The 21,967-nt window shown below is 43.1% G+C and overlaps 1 protein-coding gene across 6 annotated transcripts in view; it reads left to right on the top strand.

Moving 5' to 3' along the window:
• LOC121721439 (protein argonaute-3) overlaps nucleotides 1-21,967 on the top strand; it is a 56,848-nt gene that overhangs the window by 9,631 nt on the left and 25,250 nt on the right. For all 6 annotated transcript variants that reach the window (XM_042108365.1, XM_042108363.1, XM_042108362.1 and 3 more), the window contains exons 2-3: nucleotides 18,245-18,416; nucleotides 18,619-18,739. In XM_042108365.1, the coding sequence (XP_041964299.1) occupies nucleotides 18,245-18,416; nucleotides 18,619-18,739 (293 nt within the window). The remainder of the gene's footprint in view (nucleotides 1-18,244; nucleotides 18,417-18,618; nucleotides 18,740-21,967) is intronic.

Below are 21,967 nucleotides of genomic sequence, written 5' to 3'. Positions count from 1 at the left end.
ACCCAACATAATAAGCTATTTTAAATATAAAACGTCCAATGCCACCGCGCCGATGTGTCTGAACCCGACCTGAACCCGAGTATCATTTCTAAATATTTGTCCAAACCCGACCCGTCCTGTCGGCCCAGTCAGACTCGGAGCGGGTAGCCACCCTCTAACACTCACACAACACACACACACACACACACACACACAAGCTTCTTGCTGTTACTGCAGTGATACCTTGTTGTGGAGAAGCAGATGTTCTGTGCTGATGCGTCTCTGGCCCAGTCGCTCTGACCTCCATCCTGCTGCCAGGAGCTCTGGCTGGTGCGCTGAGGCCGGGGACACCTCTGGGTAGGGACCAGCGGGGGGGGTGGCAGCTGGCAGCTTGGGGACCTCTCTTCCTCTCCCTGAAAAGACCTCTCTCCTCCGTTTCTGTCTTCAAAGACTTCTCTTCTCCGCTTCTGTCTTCAAAGACTTCTCTCTTCTCCGTTTCTGTCTTTATCTCCAAAATCTTGCTTAGTATCCTGATACAGTGGAGAAGCACCTGTTTGAACATATGGACCATTTAAAACCAAATAATGGTGTAGACATGCCAGTGAAGTCTTCACGTTCAAAAAAGCTGCTACAAATAATTTTGTCATCATTTGCTTGACGTTAAAAAAAAATGCACAGAGGTAATATCGACTGCAATCTCTCTGCCATGAACTAAAGCATTCTACTTTGTCCTAGGGCTGTAACGGTACACAAAACTCACGATTCCGTATGAACCTCGGTGTTGATGTCAGAGACCAGGCTAGATATTTATCTGCCTTGCTATACTACTCTTCACTTTCTCTGTCCATCCCTTCATTCCCTACCTCTGTCCATCCCTTCATTCCCTACCTCTCTGTCCATCCCTTCATTCCCTACCTCTTTGTCCATCCCTTCATTCCCTACCTCTCTGTCCATCCCTTCATTCCCTACCTCTGTCCATCCCTTCATTCCCTACCTCTTTATCCATCCCTTCATTCCCCACCTCTCTGTCCATCCCTTCATTCCCTACCTCTTTGTCCATCCCTTCATTCCCTACCTCTCTGTTTCTGTGAAGATGTCCATTCCTTCATTCCCTACCTCTTTGTCCATCCCTTCATTCCCTACCTCTCTGTTTCTGTGCAGATGTCCATCCCTTCATTCCCTACCTCTCTGTTTCTGTGTAGATTTCCATCCCCCTCTCCAGTGCTGTCACTCAAGCGCCCAGTGTGTAGTCTGTATGCAGTGACTGACCGCATTATGCCTCAGCTCTCGGCCTGTGTGTGTGTGTGTGTGTGTTGCCTCAGCTCTCAGCTTGTTCTCGCAGAGCAGCTCTCTCGGGAGTGCGCATACAACAGCTGTATTGTGTGTGTGTGTGTGTGTGTGTGTGGAACTGAGAGTGAGTATATGCACTTGTGCTGTCCACATAGTTTGTGTGTGTGTGAAAAGCAAGGACATGTTGCTGTGTTCTTGCTTAGCCTGAGTGCTGCCCTCAGTTGCTGCTTTTAGCGTACACATGTGCAGTACAACAGGTAGTCAACACCACACACACACACAACACACTCTTACTTTTAAAAACACACATGTACACACACCCTGATTGTTCTGTGTTCATTTCATTTCTCCTGAACCATTAAGGATGGAACATTCAGTTCGAAAGTGAGCATGGTGAAAAAGATTCTCTGTCTCTCGCTTTCTGTGTGTCACTGCCTGTTTCTCTTGCTCACTTCCTGTCTGTCTTTCTTCCAGCCACTCACAGGCAGAGGCGTACGCATCTCTTCATCTCGTCTGTCTTTTGCCAAATGATATCCTTCCTGTAATCCGCTGTTTCTTATTTATGTGCGAGCAGTGAGCTTGTAACATCTATGTTCGGAGTCACAATATTCAGAGAGGCTCTTGAACCATTTGTACTCAAGCATAACGTAGGATAGCATAACTCCTGTCTTAATTTCCCCTTCAGAAACTAATGCAATTGTTGTTTACAAACCAACCCTGTGTCTGATTCTGTTTTACTTTCTTGTCTTTTTAAATTTGAGTCTCACGCAGACCTAACTGTTAGGGCTATAATTCCATCAATGATGTAGGCGTCATCCAAACACCTGTAACCAACTCTTTCCTACTCACACTTCTGGCCTAGGTAATAACTGGTGATTCAAGCCCTCTTTCAGATTGCCAAACACCAAACTCTGCTTCTGTGTTCGCCACTAGCTGTAAGCTTAGCTAAAAGCTGGCTCTGGCCAGTCTGCTGTTGTAGATGTCACGCATGATGATGAGAAGAGAAGGATGCAGAGATGCAGAGATGATGATGAGAAGGTGAAGAGAAGGATGCAGAGATGCAGAGATGATGATGAGAAGAGAAGGATGCAGAGATGATGATGAGAAGAGAAGGATGCAGAGATGATGATGAGAAGAGAAGGATGCAGAGATGATGATGAGAAGAGAAGGATGCAGAGATGATGATGAGAAGGTGAAGAGAAGGATGCAGAGATGATGATGAGAAGAGAAGGATGCAGAGATGATGATGAGAAGGTGAAGAGAAGGATGCAGAGATGATGATGAGAAGAGAAGGATCCAGAGATGATGATGAGAAGGTGAAGAGAAGGATGCAGAGATGATGATGAGAAGGTGAAGAGAAGGAAGCAGAGATGATGATGAGAAGGTGAAGAGAAGGAAGCAGAGAGAGGAGGGTAGACAGAGGGAAGAGCGGAGGAGGTTTCGGCAGGCTGAGGGACAGAGGGAAGAGCAGAGAGAGGAGGGTAGACAGAGGGAAGAGCGGAGGAGGTTTCGGCAGGCTGAGGGACAGAGGGAAGAGCAGAGAGAGGAGGGTAGACAGAGGGAAGAGCGGAGGAGGTTTCGGCAGGCTGAGGGACAGAGGGAAGAGCAGAGAGAGGAGGGTAGACAGAGGGAAGAGCGGAGGAGGTTTCGGCAGGCTGAGGGACAGAGGGAAGAGCAGAGAGAGGAGGGTAGACAGAGGGAAGAGCAGAGGAGGTTTCGGCAGGCTGAGGGACAGAGGGAGGAGGTGGGTAGAGGGGAGGGATGCAGGGAGGTGGGTAGAGGAGAGAGATGGAGGGATGCAGGGATGTGGTAGAGGAGAGAGATAGAGGTATGCAGGGAGGAGGAAAGAGGGATGCGTGGGCTGAAAGCATGTGGGACAACATTGTGGCGGCCCTGCCCTTTCCCTGACAGAAGCTGTGAGGCTGATGAGCGGTTTCAGGATCAGTGGAGAGCTTGGAGAGCTCCTTCAAGACCAGCAACGCGTCTCTGCCCAGAGCCAGGGGGGCGCAAAACGGCTACTCAGCGAAGTAGCCGTGCACTAGCCCTCAGGTCTCCGACATTGACAGCGATTCTGGGTTTTAGTCTGGGAATGGAGGAATGGTGGAGAGCTACTGTTAATGAATGCGAGCATTGTGCTTATCCATTCCTAGGTGGAATTGGGTGAAGTGTGCAACACCAGGAAAGTAGATTACTGACTAAATCCTAAAGCTTCTCCAGCTGAAGTCTTGTCTAGAAGCGATGAATTCTGGGTTCGGCTCACAGTAATAACATGCAGTATGCGAGTAGAGATTTTCTCCTGTGACCGGAAGTAAACAGTAGCAGAGGTAAACATGTACCGGTGAGCCCTGGTGGTCGCTTCCACCCCAGAGGTCTCCTGCCGACCAACAGAAGAACTCCATGGAAGAGAAACTGATCGATGAATACTAAGAAAAAGGCCTGGGGAAACTGATCGATGAATACTTAGAAAAAGGCCTGGGGACAGTTCTCTTGTTTATTGTTGTGGGCATGGCGCACTGTGCTTTCCATTCTTATGGAGGAAATACATTTGACTTGACTTGTCATCTGTAGAGCAACCTGAATGTGTTAAAGCAACACCAAAGCACTTTTCCTCTGTCACACGCACGCTCTTTGTTTATCCAGCACTGGCTTTGCAAATAACGATGTCCACAGACAAGGTAGAGTATGTTACATGATTTTATGAAAGTGTGATGTATTGCGACATCAGAAGCAAGTCATATTTGTAATTTGAAGTACGAGTCGATGAACCACTGAAACGATTTTGGAAACTTTTTTTTTTTAAGGTACAAAAAACTCTTTAGTGTTGTTTTAAAGTGTGCTCCCATGTCTTCTTATCTCTCAGACAGCTTGGTGGGGGTTTTGTGTGACCTCTGACCTCGTGCCCTGGCTCTGCAGATGTTACAGGGCTGAAAAGCTGATGGCATTAGTCAGATAATTATTATAAACACCCATCTGATCTTCAAAGGGTTATTTGTTACCTAATCCATCTATTGGATTAGCAGATGGGTGGCCAATTTGTTATCTGAAATTTGTCTGGTTGGCAGTCAAGTGTTTAGTAAGGTACAGAGATGCTTAGGCTTATTATATTATATTATATTATATTATATTATATTATATTATATATGCAAATGTCACTTTGGCTGTTGGATGTAGAAGGAGTTTTGTTACTGACCAGGTGTGAGTTCTGTGTGTCAGGATTATGGAGAGTGGAAAGTGTTATTTGGAGAGTGGTCACCCAGGCTTGCCTCGCCATTGATGTCGTCTGCATCACGATGATCTGATTGGCCATTGATGTCGTCTGCATCACGATGAGGCAGAAAAGTGCTTCTGGGCCAGTGCTTAGCAGAAGCTTTTTTTTCTCTCTCTCCCCAACAGTCTGAGAAGAGCCAGGATTCAACTCACTCACTTGTACTTGCTCTCTCTCTCCTCTACTCCCTCCCTCCCTCCCTCTCCCTCTCCTCTACTCCCTCTCCCTCTCCTCTACTCCCTCCCTCCCTCCCTCCCTCTCTCTCTCCTCTACTCCCTCTCCCTCTCCTCTACTCCCTCCCTCCCTCCCTCCCTCTCTCTCTCTTCTACTCCCTCCCTCCCTCTCTCCCTCTCCCTCTCCTCTACTCCCTCCCTCCCTCCCTCCCTCTCTCCTCTACTCCCTCCCTCCCTCCCTCTCTCTCTCTCTCTCTCTCTCTCTCTCTCTCTCTCTCCTCTACTCCCTCCCTCCCTCCCTCCCTCTCCTCTACTCCCTCTCTCCCTCCCTCCCTCCCTCCCTCCCTCTCTCCTCTACTCCCTCCCTCCCTCCCTCTCTCTCTTTCACAACCCTTCGCTGGGTCTTGTCAGTTCAGGAGCTGTTGTTGTAAATAAACCTCAGATTTGTTTACTAATTCTGCTCAGCTGTCATCCGTTTGGCTCTTGTGCCCAGGATCCTGAAACCCGCACGAAGAGTGACGCAGCAACAGCATTCCACAAGCTGCGCTGAGCTGGCTCCAAAACCGCTCCATTCAGAATTGGATCACTCGCTCAGACACAATTGTTAATGTTTGGTTAGAGTTTCATCTTATTTTTGTACAGTTACTAAGAGATATGGGGCACTTTGATTTGCCAGAAGCAGGGAGGGATGGATGGGGCTGGACGGAGGGAGAGGATGGCATGCAGGAAAGGAGGGGGCCTGCATCTCTGGCCAGCAGTTTTTGTTTTTCATCTTTATTTACACTCATCTTTTTATAGTATTGATAAGATGGCCAGCTTGTATGACCTTTCTGCTGGTGTTGTCTGTGTGTGTGTGTGTGTGTGTGTACACACTAGCGTGTGCCATGTAAGGCAGTAGAGTTTGGGTGTGTGTGTGCCATGTAAAGCAGTAGAGTTTGGGTGGCTTAGGGTCATGGGTTGGACATGGGAGACACAGCACTCAAAAAATCCTCCATAGAAATGCATGGGGTTAGGCCGTTTTCTACACATATCCCACCCCTTCCTCGGCAAAACGTCGACATGTAAATACATTGAGCCAATCATGTGGTGTGATGTGAAGACATCGTGCCAATCATGTGTTGTGATCTTACCGCTGGAGCAAGATTGGTGTCGTGAAGCCTTGCTCACACGCATTTCTGCTGAATAGGATGCCCGATGAGTGCCCAAAAAGCGTTGCAATATGGCCGCCGAGTGGAGGGACTTGCCTAAAAGGACTTTGGCTTAGGGTCATGGGTGTCACGTGTGTGTGTGTGTGTGTGTGTGTGTGTGTGTGTGTGTCATGTGTGGCCAGGTCCTCTAAACCACCCCGTCCCCCAGTGCCTTTGAGGCACACACTGTTCCTGGATCTCCTCTGCGCCAACAAACACCAACACTGCACGCACACACACACACACACACACTCCACACACTCCACTCTGCGTCAACAAACACCAACAAACTCTAACAGTCACCAGCAGTTGGGTCAGCACCATCAGTGTGTGTGTGTGTGTGTGTGTGTGTGTGCGCGTGCTTATTGGGTGGAGTCAGTGTGCACCATCAGTGTGTGCTTATTGGGTGGAGTTGTTTGAGTTTGACATGTCAAAACGTCGTTCTTTTGGATTACTGCAGTGCGGAGCTGGACTCTTCTGACCAAAGACTGCAACTTCAAGGCTTCTGCACAACATGAGGCGCCAACATGAATTTCCATTGTTTTTAATACAACCCCACACACCACTATTGAGCCCTTCAGCGGATTACAATCCAGTTCTGTTTTTACAACCCCACACACCACTATTGAGCCCTTCAGCGGATTACAATCCAGTTCTGTTTTTATCAGGCGTCTTAATAAAATCCTCCTATTGTGTTTGTTTTTTATGTTTACTATAGGGCTGTCAAAATAACTGATTAATTTTGATTAATTAATTTGAGAAAAAATAACTGATTAAAAAAATTAGTGCAGATTAATTGATTCCATATGACCTTTGACCCCGAGCCGTTCTAGTCAGTAAAAATTAGACTGTAAAATGAAGGGAGAAAACGTGCTGCTTGGATCATTGATTGGAACATTTACTTTTAAAAAACGGCCTGATGGTGTTGATAAAAAATAAAGTGTTGAAAATAAAGTCCTCTGCAATGTCTGCAGCAAGGAATTTGCATATCACCGGAGTTCATCAACTCTATAGTCGCGCATCAATGCATGGTTTTTGGATCAAAACCAAAGCAGAATATCCTGAGACGGGCGGATCTAGAGATTTTTTCCTGGGGTGGCATGGACATTAATTCAAAACTTAAAGGGACACCAGGCAACGTTTTCGTGTTAATTAATCATCTTCGTAAGTCTGTATATGGTTAAATGACTCATTACGGGGCGAATGAAGGCTCTCTAGCCCGCCCCTACTGCCTGTAGGAAGAATATCCCACTTGCAAGTTTGGTGTATCCTACCCGCCGACCGAAGCAGGATCAGTTTACAGCACAGAGGCAGGCTAACAAAACACTAGAGATTGTTGCAAACGTGTGTATAATGGCACAGCCAGCAAAGAAGCAGCGAAAACCCTTGACGGAAGACGCAAAGAAAAGGAAAAGAGCTTCAGACCGAGCGAGGGGGAGTTTTGTAGAGAAAAAGCATCAAGCTTGCATGGAAGTGTAGGATCATTATGACACCCTCTGAATGCACGCCAAGTTTCGTCGAATTCCGTTCATGGGGGGCCACACAATAAATTAATTTATGTTACTATATACACCAACTGGCCTGTAGGTGGCCGGAGACAGTTTTCTGTGAATATCTCGAGAACCGTAGGGCCTAGGAGGTCCACACTGGACACTGAAAGACCGGGGTACACGTAATTTGGTGGGCATGTAACCCCACATGGATAGCATGGAACCATCGGTTTTCGTTTTGATCTGTAGCCCCCCCGCTGTACTGTACCCCCTGAAAGGAGGGTAGGGCAGACACAGTTTTCTGTGAATATCTTGAGAACCGTAGGGCCTAGGATGACCAATTTTTTCCGTATGTTTGCCTCCAGGGGTCATGTTAACCCATTCCATGTGCACACATGTGCATAAACAGATACACACGCACACACATACATTTACAGTAATCATACGTATGACACATACTCACACAGTAGACATATGTACGCATGCATGCACATGCACAAACACATGCACAATTCAAGAATTTTTCCCGTCATCTACTTCCTGAATTTTTGGTCAACGATACCCGGGACACCGAACCACCGGGGCACATGAAATTTGGTGGGTATGTAGCCCCACTAGACTTTTACGGAAAAATGTTGTTTCGTCACAACTACCTGAACCGTGGCACTGAGGATGAATAATCTTTTATGGTATGTTGGTCTCAAGGGCCCACATCAACCTGGCCCATAATCACTCATTTGTGATTTGCACCCCCCCCCCCCCCCCCCCGGTAAAAAATGAAAATGCAATCGCCCCTATCATCAGTTAAGATGTTCAGAACTGCACCAAATTTTATGTGTATGATTGACCTGGCATTCTCTGGGGGTATGCCAAGTTTCGTAGAATTTCATCCATGGGGGGGTCTAAAAAAATTAGGTTATGTGTACATTTAGTGACTGTACACTCATTGGCCTGTAGATGGCGGTGCACATATATACACATGCACACACACAGGCACCCACATACTATCGGTATTAGAACGCCCGATACATAATTACAAATTCAGTAGGATTAAAAGAAAGCCAAAATAAATATTCATCATCATCATCATCATGGCTGCATTTTCCGTATTGGCGATAAGTAGTCGTTTGTCCACTAGATGGCGCATCGTTGCAGTGAGACGTAATTTTGTTGGAAGTTAAAAGTGGGTTGGAAAAACAATGGACGCTTCCTACAAGGACTGTAATTTACCGCAGTGAACATCTAATAAGGATAGGACGATGTTCACATGAAGTGTAATTCCCATTTCTTCTTGAAGCCGAAATAAATCTGAGGATGTTTATCGGACATGCTTGGTTTTTACTGCAGGTACGTTAATCTTATTGTAACGATTTGATGGCGACACACACAGTTGCCCAATCAAAAGGTTTATTAGCTGAGAACGAGAGCACACAGACCAAGACCAAGACACAGAACACAATACACACGGGGCAAGTCAAGCATACACACACACTACACATACAGGGGAGGACGCAGCCCCCCACACAAAAAGGATCACACACAAGGGAGAACTAATATGGAAACATGTTACAATAAAGACGCTAACATTGCACTCATAATTTAGGAGAATAACGACATAAACCCCCCAAATGTTCGCTCTCGTATCCCAGGATGCCCTGCGCGGGAGAACGCTATGCATTGTCTTGTGTGCCGACGTTACATTATAATATCAATAAGGACCTAGGTAATGTTACCGTTAGCGTTGGTTGAGTGGTGGAGGCCAATTTGATTGATTGCATTTGTAGAAAACTATAAATGCGGTTATACCAAGCAAATTGATAGCAGCACTGTAATTGTATCTTTCGACTCATTTATTGCACGTGCTACAAAATCATTCTGTGCAATGGAAGATTTACCAACGTTACACCGGTCTGATACAGTTTTGCCTATACATGCGTGAGACTGAGACGCCTGTTTATTTTGTTTTAAGTGCGTGCAGGGTGTGAGAGGGGAATCGATGTGCTTTGATTCCAGCTTGGTAGTTGTAGTTGTAGTTGGGTCCCATTTAGAAGTGGCTACTTCATTCGCGCTTTCCTTGACTCATGGAGCTGCGTGAATGTTATTACAACTTTTCGCCACGATATGGCAGTTTAAGTCCGCTTGATACTGTAAGGCGTAAGCCATTGGTTTCCAAAGGAGATTTTATTTGTGTCGCCAGCATAGCCTATTGACAATTTATGTTGTAAATAGGCCTACCTTATAATCCTACCTGTAGTTTAGGGAAGCTAACAGCTTTCTATTAGGATCTAGTTTGTTAGTTACAGTTTTGCCATAATCCCTGATGCATTTTTGCATTTAGAATAGCCAGAGCGTGTATATCTCAATCGGAAAATTAAACAATATCGGGTGCCTATGGACTAGGCTGGGTGAACCCAGCCTGATCTGCCCGCTATTTATTTTTTGATTTCTTAAAAGATTGAGCTTGGTCTGATGAAAGCCAGACTAGCCATGGACCTCAGTTACACAATGCAAGGGAACATGAATCAGCCTATATTTGCACGAACAATAACGGACAAAAGCTCTTCAACTTTGGCCCGTTAAAATGTGTATGAACAGTCTAGCGACGCATTTCATCAAGGCCCATTTGGACATGTCAGTTATTTGCACCACTGGTTAGATGTAAAACAGCATTTCTTTTCAGACTACTGTTACTTAATTTGTGCATTAACAATAACGTTTCAGACTACTGTTACTTAATTTGTGCATTGACAATAAAGTGTTACATGAACCAAAAGATGACTAAAATCTTATGTAGAAGAAGAAACATAATAAATGTATAAATAAAAAATAAATAAATAAATAACATTATGCTGATACCTTTTGCTTTTCCCAAATACAATGTAGCCTACAGGTGTAAGTGACCTTTCATCAATCCAGTTGCAATGGATGAACTGTGATGAACTGCCCTACTTGTGATTGTTTAGAGATTTTAAAGGTTTTATAACAATGCTACATCTTTGGCTATTCTACAATCTATTCACCTTTTTCAGCACCAGTAGGCTACTTTCTGTGCAGCCGCACACACACACACTCAGGCATGCCAAACAAGCATACACAAAAGTTTCAAGAGTGGGGGATGGAGTAAAATATGGAGACAAATTGAAGTGTGATTTATTTTCGCGGAACGGATGTACAGGACTGAGCGGCGGTCATATTTTGTACCGCTATGCGGTACATCTAGTATTATATAGGTATTATAATATTATGATATCAAATAATGTTTTTGCTCAGAACGAACCTAAATGGAAATCAGTCCCCCTCAGTCCCTGATCTTTAGTGCCAAATGTTATGTTTTGCCATTCACAATTTAGGCTTCTCACTCACTCACAAAGTGGAGAATAATGAAGTACATGTATACTGTATTAAAGTACCTTTATAAATATCCTATTAAGAAACAACCTCAAACACGAGTGAACAAGTTAATTTCTTGAGGACACAAACTCCTGTGCTGGCCTCAGCTTGTTGGTTCATCTACCAGCAAATGATTGAAATCTATCACCCAATGAAACTGGAAGATTTAACTGGAATCTAAGCAATTACATCTCATGCACAAAGCTGTATATGTGATGTGCTTTGACATCATGAAAAGTCTAGTCTATAGCCTACTCTGAGTAGGGTTTGTTTGAAAATAGTATTTTTACTTATTGTGATTGAGTAGAATTTCAGTCATGTAACTGTACTTTTACTTGTGTAGATTGATTTACACCACATATGAAAAGAAAGGAAAAAGAAAAACGCAACCGCCACCAGCTTGACACCGATTAGATATCCTAGTTTGATTTGACATGTCGACCAAATTTGGATAGTCATAGATGCTGGGAAAGTGGATGCATGACAATTTTTTGAGATCACGTGTATTAATGGGTTGACATTGACAGCAGTATTTACAATCAAAGGTTATAGACTAGCGACACACACAAATAGACTTTAAACGTTAAACATTAAGCTACGCATGAGCATGCCCTTATTATCTGACCTGACCATCATCGAAAAATTCGATGAGACAAAGTCTTGCGGATGTAAATGACGTAGACTAACAGTGAGGTTGTTGCCGGGTTAACTGATTTATGGACTGACTATGGGTCTGATTATGGACTTTTTCGACTTGGTGGTCAAACTTACCACTTCGTTGTAGGCCTACAGACAGACACATAGTTGCATGCACTGTGCAATCTGCTGCCAATGGTGAAATTTTGCGGGGGTCACTGCGCTGATCGTGATGGGTGAAACCATTGTGAGGGGACGGGGGATTCTAAATCGGCGAGTTCTGTTTGAGAGGAGTTTGGTGCGTATGTATGAACATAAAATATACTAAATATAATAAAAAATATTATCTGATTTATAAATGGGGTGGCAACAGGGGTGGCAAGACTGTGTCCCAGGGGTGGCAGTTGCCACCCTTTGCCACCCCGTAGATCCGCGCATGTCCCGAGATAGACGTAAAAGCGCTGAAAACGTTTCCCACCACGTATCTATGCGAGGCCGCAGTGAAAATAATATTACAGTGAAAATACTAATAAAAGAGTTTTTGAACTTTAATGTCACTAATGCTGATTATTCAATGATTCATTTGAATTTAAATATTTAAAATACTTTCACAGCAAAAATTATATATGCTATTAATTTAGATTAATTAATCACAGAGTATGTAATTAATTAGATTATTTTTTTAATCGATTGACAGCCCTAGTTTACTAGTTTTGTTGAATTGCTGCTGCATTATAACTTGTTAGAAATCTATAGTAACACGTATACTAATCATTCCAATGTTGTGATAGACATTTGTATCAACTTGTGTTTTGAACCTCCATTTGCTATTTATGACCTGCAGGCCTCACTGACCTGAGCTCATGCAAGTCAGAAAGGGGAAGATTCTATTGGGGAAAGGTTCCAGTGGGGGCCGGCATAGAAGCAAAGAGGGCGAGTGAGGTTGTGTGTGTGTGTGTGTTTTAATGTACAGAAGCACATACAGTATACAGTCAATCTGATCAATAAGTATGTGCCTGTTTCCTTTCCTCTTCGTGGTCTTCACTGTGTGCGTTTGTGCGCACATGTGATCGTACGTGGGGGCTGTGTGAATGAATGACGTTGGCAGTGTGTGTGTGTGTGGGAGGCTGTGTGAGAAGAAGCTCCCCCGCCCTGTTTGTGTGTGTGTGTGTGTGTGTGACTCATTTGTGGTGGTGTGTATGTGTATGTGTGCATAAGTGCTGATGCAGGGCATGAATGGAAGAAGCGCTTCCTCTGCCTCCTCCTACTCCTCCACCAATTTCCCTTCATCATCTCATCATCCATCTCTCACTCCATCTCTCACTCCATCTCACTCCATCTCTCACTCCGCACAGAGAGACAGACAGACAGAGAGAGATAATCACTGACTAGTTCCCAACAGGTCCATGAACAGAACTGTGTGTTTGTGCTTTTGACCAGCTATATAAGTATATACTCTTTTGACCAGCTATATTTTGACCAGCTATATAAGTATATACTCTTTTGACCAGCTATATAAGTATATACTCTTTTGAGCAGCTATATTCAGGGGGGAAAATAAGTATTGAACACGTCAACATTTTTTTCAGTAAGTATACTTCCAGTGAGGCTATTCGCATGAAATTTTCACCGGACATTAGTATTAACTTAGGTAATCCACCCATATATAATATAAATCCAAACATTCATGTCTAAAAGTAGAGTTATGAGTAAAAAAGTGGAATGGCACAGGGAAAAAGTATTGAACACGCTAAGAAAAAGCAGTACACCAAGGCAAGGAATGGCAAGGAACAAACTAGAATCTATAAGTAGTTAGAGAAATTATCCCTCCTGTCTGTGCAAAATAATATAAGCTGGGTTAGTACATACTGGTGGGCTATAAAACGTTTTTTTGTTACCAAGGTGTCACACAAAAAACATTTCATGATGGGTAAAAGCAAAGAGCTCTCCCAAGACCTTTGCAACCTTATTGTTGCAAAACATATCAATGGAACAGGTTACAGATGCACTTCAAAACTTCAGAATCATCCAGCAAGCAGCATTGGAGCCATTATCTGCAAGTGGAAGGAACATCACTGCATCATCAACTGGCCATGCACAGGATGTCCTCGCAAGATTTCTGACCAGGAAGTCAGAAGGATAGTCAGAAGAGTAGCTCAAGAGCCAAGGACCACTTGGAGAAAGCTCCAGAAAGACTTGGAGGCAGCAGGTACAATTGGTACAGAGAAAATCATAGGTAATGCACTCTACCGCCATGGCCTCTATGCACGCTCATCCCGCATGACTCCATTGCAGAAGAAAAACATGTGAAAGCTCATTGAAAGTTTACTACACAACATTTGGACAATCCTATGAAATACTGAGAGAATGTATTCTGGTCAGGCGAGGGCAAAATTTAACTTTTCGGATGTCATACTACACAACATATTTGGAGGAGAAATGGCACTGTGCATCACCCTAAAAATACCTTACCAACAGTGAGGTTTGGAGGTGGTGGCATCATGGTGTGGGCTGTTTTTAATCTCATGGTACTAGCAGACTTCATACAGTTGAAGGAATGATGAATGGAGTCATTTTGTTCCGGAAGAATCTTTACAGTACATCCACCAGGATGATGAGGATGAGACATGGCTAGGCCTTCCAGCAGGACAATGATCCAAACCATTCAGCAAAGGAAACTCTCAATTGGTTTCAGAGAAGGGAAATCGAGGCCCTGACTTCAATCCAATTGAACAGTTTTGGAAGTTAACTAAAGATCAGGATTCACAAGAGGGACCCCTGGAATCTTCAATATTAAAGGACTATCTGTTTAAAAGAATGGGCCAAAATCACACCAGAATGCTGTGACTGATTTTAGTTTCGTCATACAGGAAATGCCTTGAAGCTGTCATTACGAATAAAGGCTTTTCCACAAAGTATTTAAGAAATTTCAGCAGGCGTGTTCAATACTTTTTTCCTGTGTCATTCCACTTTTTTACACATAACTCTACCTATGGACTTTAATGTTTGGATTTTTTTATATGGGTGGATTATCTGAGTTAATACTAATGTCTGGTGAAAATTTCATGCAAATAGCCTCATTGGAAATATACTTACTGAAAAAAATGTTGACGTGTTAAATACTTATCAATACTTACAATACGTTCAATACTTGCAAGTGTATATACTCTTATGATTATAAAGGTCTAACTCCGTTATATAAGTATATATACTCCTTTGAGCAGCTATATAAGTATATATACTCTTTTGATTATGAAGGTCTACTCGCATGTGATCTCCAGTTATATAGGAATATATATACTCTTTTGATTATGAAGGACTCGCATGTGGTCTCCAGTTATATAAGTGTATATATACTCTTTTGATTATGAAGGACTACTCGCATGTGGTCTCCAGTTATATAAGTATATATACTCTTGATTATAAAGATCTAATCGCATGTGGTCTTCAGTTATATAAGTATATATATATTCTTGATTATGAAGGACTCTCATGTGGTCTCCAGTTATATAAGTATACTGTTTTGAGCAGTTATTGAGCAGCTATATAAGTATGCATACTCTTTTGAGCAGTTATATAAGTATATATACTCTTTTGAGCAGTTATATAAGTGTATATATAGTCTTTTGACCAGTTATATAAATATGTATACTCTTTTGAGCAGTTATATAAGTATATATACTCTTTTGAGCAGTTATATAAGTATATATACTCTTTTGAGCAGTTATATAAATATATATACTCTTTTGAGCAGTTATATAAGTATGCATACTCTTTTGATTATGAAGGACTCTCATGTGGTCTCCAGCGCCTCTTTAAATTATGACACATGGAACACACACATTTAGGCTACACACGCACACACACTTGCACACACACTTTTTAGGGTGAGGGTTGGGAGGTGATTTGACGTGTGCACAGACTGAGCCGTGACCTCAATGTAACGGAAAGCAGAACCACGCAGCTGAGCAGAAAGGTGAAGCTTATCCAGGAAATGGAGTGTGTGTGTGTGGGACATCAGGCACAGTTTAAATCTGACTGATGTGTGTGAATTAAAGTGACTCGTGTAAAACACGTGTCTGGGGGAGCTGACCTGTGACTGCCACACACACACACACACACACACACATGGGCATGGTCAGTTTACTGGTCTACCCTTGTCATGCACACCTTTTGAGCTACTGAGGAATGCACTATACCTTAATTGTCTTTAATGTGTGTGTTGTTGATATTGATTTCTAACTTCCTCGTAGACCTATATCTGTGTGTGTGTGTGAGAGAGAGAGGAAGATCTGAAGAGTATAGAGTATTTGTTGACCTCTCTCTCTCTCTCTCTCTCTCTCTCTCTCTCTCTCTCTCTCTCTCTCTCTCTCTCTCTCTCTCTCTCTCTCTCTCTCTCTCTCTCTCTCTCTCTCTCTCTCTCTCTCCGACTGATGCAATGTGTGGGACCGGGGTGAAATGCTGCTGTTGGGAAACGTTCTGTCCTTGTGTGCGTGAGGCAGCCCTTAGTGAGGCAGCCCTTAGTCACTCTTTGCATCTGGTGGCAGAATTGTTGTTTCCGTCTCTCTCCCCATCATCTTTTTTGGGCCTCAGTTTTGATCTGATCTGTCTGTTGATTTGTGCAGCGTGATTCAGATTCAGTCACAAGGACAGTAGGGATTTGTTTGTGTGTGTGTGTGATGATATTTTAATCTGCCCAATGTCAGTACCATCATTAACACACATCACAAACACAGACCCCCTGGGGATCAATAAAGTATCTATCGATCTATCAGACCCCTAGGGCTCTACTTTAACAATCTGAAACGCAGGGTCTGATACGGATGGTTTCCGTATCTTGGGCGGTGTAAAAAGTTCACCAGATGCTAGGCACATTGTTCGAAAGGGTTGTTTTTATGTTTCTTAATCAGTCATGGGTGTGTTTTAGGCATAACATCCAATAAACTGATGAGAGTGACACCGGTCATTCCCTTTTAAGAGAAAGGAGCGCAACATCAAATGGCACGTTGGTATTTTAAGTCGGCGCATCTGAAGTCCTGAGGGCCCTTAGTGTTTTGACCAGGTCATAATAGCGGGAAAGGCAGTATTTTCAGTGTTCTCTCTGTAATTGTATTAGATTGATGGAACAGGATTGTGTTGCTGTGACTACACATTATAAAAGGACCAGTATGTGACTACACATTTTGAAGGAGCAGTATGTGACTACACATTTTAAAGCATCTGCCAGGAGGAGGCATGTTGCTAAATGGAGGAACAGTGGATGCAAGTGCATTAGTTACTTATGGACGTAAAGGTGCATTAGTAACTTATGGACTTAAAGGTACACTGTGCATGATTTTCACCTTAACCTTTACAAAGCCAATTTGATGGTAAACGAACTTGTAATAGGCAAATCGTTCATCTAGCATAGTTATACAGCATAGACGTAGCAAGTCGCTACCGAGAAAACCAGCCATGCAACTTCAAGAACGGCGGCCACACAAATCTCTCGAGAATCGTGAAATATTAGCTTCAGTAGATATAGCTTTTTGAAGATAGTTTTTGCCTGTTGTAAATCCTTCATCAGCAGAGTAAAATATAAATATATCGCGACTCTAGAGGGAGCTCTACAGTTGCCAAAAATATCTAAACCTGCATAGCATACCTTTTAAATATCTAAACCTGCATAGCGTACCTTTTAAATTGAACCATAGCACCATAATGACCTATTCTACTTTAGAAACTTAAGGGCACGTTGGTAGGTATTCATTCACACAAATCATTGATCAATATGGGGGAAATATTTCAAAAATGAATGAATGTTTTTTCATTTAATGAATATTCTGCAGTTACCGTGTTCCACTCCTCTTCATGTTTGATAAATTATTACAACTAACTGCAGCGCAAACTACTAAAAGGAACCACTAAGACTACTGACACTACTGAGATGCTATGGAGAAATGTCTACTACTACTGAGATGCTATGGAGAAAAGTCTACTACTACTGACACTATTGAGACACTATAAACAACAATAACATTACATTTATATAGCGCTTTTCTCGATACTCAAAGCGCATCACATGGTTAGGGGTCCTCACTAGTAACCACTACCAATGTGTAGCACCCACCTGGGTGATGCACGGCAGCCATTATGCGCCAGAACACTCACCACACACCAGCTTGAGGTGGAGAGTGAGAGAGTGAATGAGCCAATTACAGTGGAGAATGATTAGGGGGCCAGATTGAATGAGCCAGGTTGGGAATTTAGCCAGGACACCGGGGAACCCCCTACTCTATGCGATAAGTGCCATGGGATCTTTAATGACCACAGTGAGTCAGGACCTCGGTTTAACGTCTCATCCGAAGGACTGCATCTCCTACAGTGCAGTGTCCCCGTCACGGCACTGGGGCATTGGGATCGATCTTTTTTGGCCAGAGGAAAGAGTGCCACCTACTGGCCACCCACCAACACCACTTCCAGCAGCAACCTAGTTTTCCAAGGAGGTCTCCCATCTAAGTACTAACCAGGCCCACACCTGCTTAGCTTCAGTCATTCAGCTAAGACGAGGTATCCATTGGTCTGGCTGCTGGATAAACTACTGAGATGCAGTAAATGACTGACACTATTGAGAAGTTGCTGAGATGCAGTAATGACTGCTGGATAAACTACTGAGATGCAGTAAATGACTGACACTATTGAGAAGTTGCTGAGGTGCAGTAAATGACCGATTGAGAAGTTGCTGAGATGCAGTAAATGACTGACACTATTGAAAAGTTGCTGAGATGCAGTAAATGACTGACACTATTGAGAAGTTGCTGATGAGATTGTGTTCCTCCTCCTCCTCGTGTCCAGGAGCGGTTGGGGCGCAGGCCCTCTTCACCGTGCCGCGCAGGCCTGGCTATGGCACCATGGGCAAGCCCATCAAGCTGCTGGCCAACTGCTTCCAGGTGGAGATCCCCAAGATGGACGTGTACCTCTACGAGGTGGACATCAAGCCTGAGAAGTGTCCCCGCCGAGTCAACAGGTATGTGAGCCCCGCCCATCACAGCATCTCCATTAACACTTGGATGTGTCGGATGATGGTTTGTAGATTAATTTGCTAATGATGTTGAGCATTGTGGTTTTTGCAATTACCATGGTGAGAAATGAAGGAACAGTTTGCTCGTTTGTGTCAAAGTGATTTGGGATTTGTGATGTGTAATGTGCGTGTGCTTGTGTGTTTATAGGGAAGTGGTTGACTCCATGGTGCAGCATTTCAAGGTTACCATCTTTGGGGATCGACGGCCAGTGTACGATGGGAAGAAGAGCCTCTACACAGCCAACCCTCTGCCTGTGGCTCCCACTGGGGTAACACACACACACACTAGGGCTGTCACTTTTGTGAAAAAATCCTGTCGATTTTTGAGACATAAGTGTTCATTGAATCAATTGTAGAAATGTCTAAAGACGTTTCCATTTTCAACGCTAAATATAGGCCAATCCACAAACTACTAACAGGCATTAGGACGAACGTAAAGAGGGCGCTTGTAGACGCACAAGCCAGCAATATTTCTGATGATTTATTGGCGTAAAGTTTCATGCACAATGACAAACAGGAGTGCAACATTCTCAAAAAACAATAAGCAGAGTGGACTGCCATAAAATCAGTGAAAATCATTACAGCAGGCTTTAACGTAGCTGTGTCTGTGTTTTACGATTAGAAATGTCAAACAAATTTTGCCTACGTAGAACTCACGATTGCACAGTTTGCATACCGCTTTGTCATTCTCCATAGTTTGATATACCCAAAACCCAAAGTGCTTCCACATCGAACTCCTCAAGTTATTAGGGCCCATCACTCGTCTCTCATGTGGCACAGGTTGATCGCGTTGTCCTCCATTTTTTGGCAAAACACGAGCAACACAGCAGCCGATTGAAATTTTCTTTTTAGCTTTCGCAACGCTTACTGCACTTCGGAATTCTTTATTTTATTTTTCTGCTTGTTTGTGAGTTTTGTTACATCTATCTTTTTATTTGTTTAATTCGTTTAAAATTAATAGTGTACATATATGATTAAAATCGATTCCCTATATTAGTTTTCGAAACTTGTGTTGGTTGGTCCAATCGATTGTGCAATCGATTTTCGAACGTAAAGTGACAGCCCTAACACACATACATATACACACACAAACATACACATATACACACACACACACACACACACACACACACACACACACACAAGCTCAAATGCGCACGCACACACAAGCATGCACACACACACTCACACATAAGCTCAAATGCGCGCGCACACACGCAAGCATGCACACACACATACACTCACACACAAGCTCAAATGTGCGCACACACACACAAGCATGCACAAGCCGAGAACTGCTCATTAGCAAACATGGTAGCACAAATGCAACTTCAGTGGTGCTAAGTTTGTTGATCTCCGTAGCATTAGATGTGACGTGGATAATAAACAAAGAGTATAGAAGTAACAAGAGGCGAAACTCAATAGAACGTCCCATTGCAACAAACGCACCCATAACCGAGCTGCAGCTCCGCCATCTTGGACTGAACGCAACACAACTGTCATAGAACTTAATGATATCGGTCCAGATTAAAAAGTTTCTTACAGTATAAAAAAAAATATATCTAACCTTTTCTCATACCCTGAATTCCCCAACTGTCATAAAGCGTGTTGAGAAATGCAAAATATGATGAGTAAGGCTATACATTTATTCATAATAATTTAGCTTCCAACAGATTTGACAGATGGAAATAGGCACCCACCAGCCCAGCACTAAACTCCGAGCGTGGTAAACAAAATATGGATGGATATTTCAGGCAGTAAAAGCTAACCTGACTCTCGCCAGATGAATTTTGTTCCGCCTAGCTCTACTCATCCATCTGGGATCAATCCATTGAAGTGTTGCTTCAGAAGGCTGGGCCTAATCAAAAAATGCTTGCATATGATATGCATATGAAAAACTCGTTTTTCACCCGCGGAAAGTTTAATTTGGTATTTTGCACGTTTATTTTTTAAACATTGCGCCCAGGGGTGTGGTAATTAACAACCTAGGGAGGGGCCTGGCGCGTTGTCTAAAAATCGCTATCTTACACCACCTAAACCTGGTCAGAAGTCAATGGCGAGTTGTTCATATGCTATTTTAAGAGCGCATGTCAACAGTCATATTGCCAGGTGCATGCACCATCCTTCTATCATTCATTAAATGCACACCAGCGCACTTCCATGCAAAGCATTACAAATTGCACGATTACAATGGGAAACATAAGTAGAATAAAGATAAGGCGAGAGACACGTATGAAGCACAGCTGAAGACGCACGGTCACGAGATATAAGCAACTCCTCTGCAGGATAAATGTTGTTTTATTCAGTCATTTCAGCAATATTAGGGTAGATGTTGCTTTTTCCAGCCTATGTTTTCGATGGTAACCCATTGTCAGTCAATAGTGAAAGTAACTGCATATAACTGTCTTCGTTGACTGACACCTTGGTGAAGTTAGTTTCACTTTGCCAATGAGTTTAAATAATAGACGAGTGGAAATGCGTGAAGGCTATGCTAGGTTTTAGTAAAGCATGGTTTAAGAATGACTATTCCATACGGTCTCGCAAGCAGCCTCCTTCAAATGCGCCGTTGAATGCCAAAATACCGATGCATTTATTTGACATATTGCGCTTTGCGCCGTTAAAGGGAATGACATGTCATTCTCATTGGTTTAAAATGATGTTACGCCCCAAACACACCCATATGACTGATTAAAAAACCTAGGAACACCTTGTTACGCCATGCGCTCCACGTTTGATAACGAAACCCCTCCCAATGTGAACTGGACATCCTACTAAATTTGAATAGACTTTTGACGAGTGATGATGCACTTTAGAATGTCATGATCGGGCCCGCTATGTCACATCTATGAAACTCCCGCCCTGTGTCCTGATTGGTTCTACCATACAATCTCGTGCTGAAATCACTCTCAACGGAAGAGGTCCCAGATGGATGTGAGTGAAGCTAGCCGGAGCTAAGCGGAACGAAATTCATCTGGCGAGAGTTAGGTTAAGTAAAAGCCCCGGTAAGTACCAAACCAGATTTGGTTCAAATCTACACACCTATGGCTACTGAAACATGTAAGGTTAATTTATCAAATGTTATTTTGAGGTATTAAAAAACATCGTTGTTTTACAATTTTCGAACGAAAGTTTTTTAGAATTTTAGAACGCTTTGATTTACGAAGCTGAGCAGGGGCACTGATTGTAAAGTAGCCTACAGTTAAGAAAATGGATCGATTTCTGAAAGAAATGAAGTTGGTAGGCTATGTAATATTAGCCTATTTACCTTTTCATCCAACGTATGTGCCTCGTCGTGAAATGATTGAATTATCGTTTTGCCACTTGCTGATAGCCATGTATGCTAGTTAGTTAGCTTCTCTAGTCATTCCAGTTGACAGGCTGGCTAAGGTAGCTTGAGCTAAGTGATGGCCGTCTATTTTGTTTCCATTTTAAACATACTGTATTTTCAAGTAGACTTACAGTAGGAACTTACAGGAGGGAACAGTGATGGAAAGTAA

Source organism: Alosa sapidissima, chromosome 10 (genome assembly GCF_018492685.1).
Source record: "Alosa sapidissima isolate fAloSap1 chromosome 10, fAloSap1.pri, whole genome shotgun sequence".
Classification (NCBI taxonomy): Eukaryota; Metazoa; Chordata; class Actinopteri; order Clupeiformes; family Clupeidae; genus Alosa; species Alosa sapidissima.
This window is presented reverse-complemented; position numbering and strand designations above follow the sequence as displayed.